At 41.8% G+C, this 7,429-nt stretch overlaps 1 protein-coding gene across 1 annotated transcript in view; it reads left to right on the forward strand.

Annotated features, from left to right (window-relative positions):
* The first annotated feature begins 4,291 nt into the window (after positions 1-4,291).
* Positions 4,292-7,429, forward strand: part of RNFT1 (ring finger protein, transmembrane 1) — an 18,113-nt gene continuing 14,975 nt past the window's right edge. Inside the window, exons 1-2 of the mRNA XM_019511126.1 lie at positions 4,292-4,373; positions 6,658-7,084. Coding sequence (XP_019366671.1) covers positions 6,709-7,084 — 376 coding nt within the window. The 5' untranslated portion in view covers positions 4,292-4,373; positions 6,658-6,708. The remainder of the gene's footprint in view (positions 4,374-6,657; positions 7,085-7,429) is intronic.

A 7,429-nucleotide genomic window follows, 5' to 3' on the forward strand; every position in this document is an offset into this window, starting at 1 on the left:
CCAGAGGAATTCCTTTGCACTGAGTGCCAGCATAGTCCGTGATGTGGGAGTTGTTAAACTCACTTCTTGACAGCAGAAGTTTTTCCAGTGCAGAAGGAAACTTAGCAGACTAGATCTGCTTGCTCTGCTTGTTTTGCATAACCAGAATGCAAGCAGTCAGAGCAGGAACCAGATTGTGACACATTATTTTTGTGGTACTATCAGATTTTGGCTTATTCATAAAAAAAAAATAGTGTAGGTTATTGCATTCAAGTCCCTCAAATCTTCTGCTTAACACTCTTCTAGACAAAGACTTAGTTGCTAAAGATTTGGCAATGGCTGGAGGTATTTTTGTTACCCAAGCTGCCTTGCACATATACACAATATATCTTAACTCACCGAGTCTGAACTGACAGCAAACTTGCTCTGCAGCTTTTAAGCACTGTTCGTTTAGCCAAATCTTTGTTGTTTCTTCCAAGGTTTCCCAATCTAGCTCACTCATGTTTGTTGAAGACTAGGAACAGAAAATTTGGATTCTCACAATAACATCACATTTTTTTTAAATGGTTCTTGTCATTTTTTGCTGTGGGAGCCAAGATGGTTATTTATCATATTAAGAAAGGATGATTTAATAGAGACAATTTGCTAGTGAGCTGTGCCTTATGTCAGTCACTTGGAAAGAGGACTGGTGCCAGTGAACATGGAGTGAAGCGTTTATGTCCAAGAATTTCTTAGCCCTCAGTAAAATGCATCACACATACTTCGAAGTACCTTTTTCACACAAAATATTTAATTCTCCCCTTTCAGGAGTGTTCTTCTTTTTCCCCAGAAAGAATATCCAGTCATGTTTACTTCTCAGTATGTAGCTTTCTTCTTGACATAACATGTCTTTGCTTTGTGACAAACATCCTCTCCTTGTGAGCGGCGTATTCTGCCTTGGTCTCATAGGTTACTATTTTAAATATCTAAGATATACCCCACCTACCCACAAAAACAAATGCAGGTAACTGAAATACAATTCATGAAGTAACTGCAGTATCATACCCAGTGATGATCGTGACTTATCATTAGCAGAGCCATGAAACTCAGACTCCTTTAACCATGAAATTATAATGTAAATGAGAGTTTTACTAAGTTAGGACTAAAGGATCGGTCTTTTCTGAGAGTCTGATACCCCATTTAAGCTGGACATGAACCACGGTTGCAAATAAAAAAAACGTTAATGCTCAGCCATCATGTTGTTTTCCTTTCAAATTCCAAAAGAGGAGGAAAAACAAATTAAAAGTCTATTACAGTAAAGTTAAAAGATATCTATAGATAGATAGATATGTCTATCTATCTATCTATCTATAACATATATTATTTTGGATCAATTAAGTACACTCAAAATTTAAAAATATAACTTTATAACTGAGAACAAAATAATCAATTTTACTTTATGGTATGAATATACACAAATATGCCATCTTTATCATCTTCTATACACAAAGCTGTTACCACTAAACTCTCATTACTCACTTACCAGTAGACTAGGTTGATTAGGATACTCGCTAAAATATTTTTTAACAAAATGCTGGCCAAGGAGATGAAAAATCATTTGTCTTTGTTTACGATTCCTCAGTTGGGACTTTACTTTCTCAGCCAAAGCTGCTCCAAGTTTGTCTAAAACCTAAAGAGGAAATCAATTACTGGTATTGTAAAAAAATAAAATAAAACAATTCCAGGAATTATACACATTTTAATTCAGTCTACTCACTGACTTCTAATACTTGGAGCATGGGGGGGCACCTCAGCACTGATTAGATAGTAAGAATAAGGTAACAGACTCAGAGGTGGTATAAATGATGAATTTGGCCCTATTCTTTATACTACCATTCTGTTAGGACACGATATCTCTCTATCCACATATCTATAAACTGCCTTATAGTATGAAGACACTAAAATTACAAAAAGAGCAATCATACAGTCCAAAAGACTGACTTTTCCCTTGCCGCACATGGTGCTGAGAGAAGCTTTCTTTGGCTGAATTGTTGGTATTCTTGGTTTATTATAAACACTTATGTTTAACAAGTTACAGTGGGGAAGCTAGTATGAATAGCTATGGTTTACATTATGATCTATTATTGCTGTCCTCACTTTCAAGGAGAATAATAATTTTGGCTGTCTTAAAAATTAAATATTATTTATAAACATTTGACTACTTGTGTATTCAAATCAATAATCATACTTGTTTTCATTTACTCCATTGCAAGGAAAAATACCTTCACAAGCAAAGCAGTAAGAATAAGGAATGATAAAAAAAATATAGGAGATGATATCCATACTATTATATGATCATTGCATGTGTTTAAATAACTATGAATATAAACATTTTACCTTATGCCATGGCTTCCCTGGTAGTAGTGTCTCTTGTAGACTAGGATTTAACCAAGATGCAACAGAAGTCTGCTGATTTCCATATAGTCTTGCCCTGGGACATCCAGAGGTTCCTCCAACTGTATGCATTCTGTATTATATTTTCATAAAATACAGATTTCCTTATATGCGCCTCTCAGGTTTATGCAGAATTTATTACTTCTATGACGTTGAAAAATCTCAATAGGAGTAAAACATTAACATGGATATTACAATCCAGCTATACATATTATTTAAGGTACTATTCTTTCTCTAGGTTGACATTTTTTTCTGTTCATCATTCCAGCAGCCTTTTAAAACATGTTGTTCTGCAGCAAAGGAAGTATTTCAAAAGGAACAAATATTACTATGCAAGTGGGGGCACAGGCTCCTCCACCCATATGATACGTACAGTAGAAATATCATCTACAAGATCAGTGCAATATAGATGAAAGATAACTACATCCCTTTATATTTGGATCTCATACAATTTAACAAATCATGTACTCTTTCTTCAGTAGGCACTTGGGAACAAAAAAAACCCTCAAAACCTTTCATTAAACTTCAAAACAATGGAAAAGTTCCCATTTCTTTCAAACAGACTTCTGAGAGTTTGAAGATAAGATTTGTCTCAGGGCAGGCCAATCACGCAAGATCTTATGCAGACTCCATACAGGAAGGCCTGATTGCCAGACATTATAAAGAGCCGAAAGTCAAAGCAATCTGTGGGCGCTCACGATCGTTGAAATTCAGGCCTTATAAGCTTAAATGGAGCAGAGATCATCAAAGAACAAGCTCATGAAGCTAGGAATATTATATTGATCGTACCACTAAATAAAGATAGGTTAATATCAGACTAGTACATTTATATCTGAGGATGTAAAGTGTCGTACACAAGTGATTAAGTTGCAATACAGAGGGGATCATTAAAAGCTCAGCAGTTACTACGCTGCAGTTACTGCAAACCATAGATACTATTCGATAGTACCGCACAGAGGTATATTTTAAATAGAACCACACGTGGAGGGAAATGATGAACTTTTTAAAAATAGACTTCAGCTCTGATCTTGCAAACATTTTTGCGTGAGCTTAACTTTATGTACTGAGCATTCAAATCCCGCAAATAGTTCAGGGTCAGAAGATGAATGAGACTCTTCAAGGGCTGTCTCCCCTAAAAAAACCCAAACAACCTAACAACGATACTACTGAATTAATACCATCTCTGGGCTGAAATTGTATTGAAATAACTCATTCCGGAGGGTTTAAAAGCTTTGCTTAAAAGCCCAGTGGCCTTGCAGGCGATTGTGGAGGGCTTCAAATAAGAGTTTAAAGTGAGAGGCAAACCCTTACTGTAGCTTGAAAAAGAAATGCAAAACTCCAGAGCTCTTGGTTCAGAAATAATACCTTTTTTGCATTTCTTTTTTGTCCCAGACTAACACGGCTACCAAACACAATCACAGCTTGAGGTACTTTCCGAGCTAGGGTGGCCATCAGAGGGCATTCTGGTTATCTGCTCCTCTGTCCTCTATTGGTATGAGACCCCATGCCTTTATGTCCTCTATTTTTCCCTTCAAGAAAAAGAACACAGCTCTGGACAACCGGACTGTCCTCTATGGTGGCCACCTACCAGGCCACCTACCCTGATGCCCACCTGCTCCTTCAGGGACCTGCCTCAGCGCCCCCAAAACAAGCGCCCCCTTGCTCCCCACTCCTCCCTTCTCAGCCCCCGCCCCCAAAACAGCCGCCGCCCTTGTACCCCCACTACTCCTTCAGGACCCCCCAGCCCTTGTCCGTCTCCCCCGCGGCAGGGCCACCTGAGGCGAGGCGAGGCGAGGCGAGGCGGCCCGTCGCGGGCCTGGCGCCGTTGCCACAGCAACGCGCCCGCTCGGGGCCTTCCTCCCCGCCCCGCCCGGCTCCTCCTCTTCCTCCCCCGCCCCGGGCGGCCGCCATGGAGGTCGCGGGAGGCCTGGGCAGCCGGGCCGGGCACGCCGCGCCCTGAGGTACCGCAGCCCCGGGGGCAAGGGGTCTGAGGAGGGGGGAGGTTTCCCTCCCTTCCCCCCCCCCATCGCAACCTGCAGGGTTTAACGTGTGAAGCCGGGTCGTCCCTTCCCGCGGGGGACGAGCTTGCGGCCGGCGGGTTTCGTTTTGTGACCCCTGCGTGTCTAGGGAGGGAGAGTCAATATAATAAACCCTGATTGTTTATGATGGGGATTTGTGTAAACCCGGATCATGTTTTCCTCATGTTTTTTACGAAGTCTGAATGTCATAAAAACGGATCGCGGGCAGATTTAGGGCCTTGAAAAGAGGACACGTATGTGACAGGGGGCAACGTCATAATTTGCCTGATTCGGGGCAGATGCAGGGTTTTGAAAAGGGGACACGCATGTGACAAGGGGCATGGTCGCATACAATACAATGCATTTTTCTCCAGGTAAAAATAAAGTCAAAGCTTTCTGACTGTGCTCAGGGAGTAGGGCTGGATGAGTCTACTTAAAATGGATGTGAAAGCAAATGTAACTTGATAAGAATGACTCAAAACCCAGTCTGTGAGGCTGCAAGAGAGGGATGGCGCGGTCGGGAGCAGCCTGCGGCGTTGCAGAAGGGGGGTTAGCTTGTTTAGCGGAACATCAAGACCGTTGACAAGGAAGAGGGCTGTGTAAGGTGAAGAGTTGAGAAGAAATTGGGTAGATTTTAAGGAGCCGTGAAGTCAGTTGACTCCCTCAGTACAGCCCAGCTAGAAATGCTGCTACCGCTGCCAGGCTGTTGGTTTTAAACTTGGGTGGAACAAGAAGCAAAGCACAATCCAGCGGCACTAGTGCACCCCCCCTGGATCTGCCCCTGGCCTGATCCAGCAAACTCAGTGCCACATGACATGTGGCACTTCTGTCATGTTGACTTCAGCTCATTGGGTTTACGCCCGTGCCTGTAATATACATTGACAGGACTGTGGTGTGTACAGTGAAACTTTAGGCCAACAGGTGCTGCACAACTTACTGTTAGCCCTGAACATTACTAAAAAGTTTTACTGGGCAAGTAATTTGCAAATATAGATATATGTAGATCTAGCTGTGTTAGTCCTCTGTTTTGCATTTTGGGCACTTTAGATTATGTAGAAATATCATCTTTAGCTTTTCTTGCAAAGCAGAAGGTCTGCGTTTTCCATCCCTGCGTAACTGACAAAAAGGGCAATGGATTTGATCAGAACTTTTCTGCCCACCTAACAAAAATCATTAGGTAGAGGCTAACCATGGAAGATTTCATCTTGAAAGAAGGTAGTTTAAGAAAGGCAATGGAAAAGGGTTTTAATGAAAAATCCCAATAAATATCAGCTGTAGCGTTTTCTACCATGCAAAAGCTACAGTAATACTTGGAGAATCCTAGGATCGCAAAGCATTTTCCAGACAAAGTTCTGAAATGTCCCAGCATTCCTGGGAAGTGTACAAAATCCATGTTACAAATGGGAAGGCTGAGGCACAAAACAAACAAACTGCTGAGTGTCTGAGTGAGATGTCAGAGATAAGAATAAAAACTAGGTCTGCTGCTCTCATTATAAGTGTGCACTGAGCTGTCGGCATTTTCTTTCTAACCCAGATTCCCTACCAGTCCCAGCCTTGCTCTTTATTTTCTGCTTGCTTTCCCCTCTTCGGTCTCCATAAGTCCGCATATGTCCCAGGCTCTTCTGAATGCCTTTTACAAAGTGGACTAACCTGGTTCTGCTCGCTTGCACAGACAGGATAATCTCTTCTGGTAATCCCGTAATGGCTCTCTGCCTTCAGTGCTCACTGGCTTTTGATTAGGCTTGTCTGTGGCTGAATACGTATCTTTTTGTATGCTTGTAATTATGCAGACACCCTCCTCCATCTGTATTAGTTCCTTCTCTAATTCAGTGATGGCTTCCAACCTTTTTCTTTAAGCTCGTGCAGTTTTAAATTCTCTGCTACACAGGCTAGTTCATGAAAAACAGGGTCTTCTAACCAGCATTGGAATTTTGTCTGTTCCTGATTTTAGTGGGGGTCCCAGTCCCTGTTGAGGGTGAGAGCGCACACTTTTGAACGAGGGGATGTCAGCAGAAGCCCGCAAGCAAGACGTGCCAAAGGCTCTTTGTTAAGGTAGTTCAAGGAACCATTCCTTGAATAGGTCTCAGTGATAAAAAAGCACTATTCTTTGCACAGAGATCACCAGGTTGGCCGTAAGGCATTTGCTGTGTATTTCAGACAGACAGATCTCTCTAACTCAATAGTGCACTGCTGCTTTAATCATGGCTTTTCCCCCCCCCTTCCTTAGGAGACATAGCAGTGAGACAAAGGAGTCCAGACCAGAGGCAGATCCAACACCATGCAACCCAATTGTAGTCATTTCCACAATTCCCCAGGAAACGGTGACGGTTCTTTGTCTGCTCAGAGTGCCCATGCCACAAGACTGCCAGGAGAAGGCTCATCCCACTATGCTGGAGATGTTCACATCCAGCTAAACTCTGTTTTGGGAGAAGCTGGAGAAAATCCTAGTTCCAGACACACAAGGTCAGGTTCCCAGAGCCGCTTGCATGGCCACTCCCACAATGAGGCAAGGGGGCCTGAAGAATCGTCCCTGGACTTTGAGGAACACAGTGGCAGCTCCCTCTCCGAGCTCAGATACCTCTTCCAGTGGCTGCACAAAAGTCTTCCGTACATCCTGATTCTAGGTGTCAAACTGATCATGCAGCATATAATCGGTAGAGTATAACAATGTATGGTGCGAGAAAATTGCTCCTTTTTTTCCTGCATTAAATCTTGCTCCTGAGAATGCCTGAAGTAAATTTGATTTACTTCTAGCTTAATTTTAATTTGATTTCTTCACTGAAGATCAGAGAGATTTACAAAAAACACATTTCAAGCACTTATCTGGTTTTCTTATGTTACCATATACAATGTGCTTAATTATTTTAGCTTGATTGCTTGAGCTGTTAAAATTTTATTATGGTTATTGCAAGTACATGTTGGAAGTGGCCATTTAATTTTGCGCTGTCTCTTTTTTTTTTTTTTTTTTTTTTTTTTTTTTTTTTTTTTTTTTTTTTTTT

This window comes from Gavialis gangeticus, unplaced genomic scaffold (assembly GCF_001723915.1).
Source record: "Gavialis gangeticus isolate Ggan-Ray unplaced genomic scaffold, GavGan_comp1, whole genome shotgun sequence".
NCBI lineage: Eukaryota > Metazoa > Chordata > Crocodylia > Gavialidae > Gavialis > Gavialis gangeticus.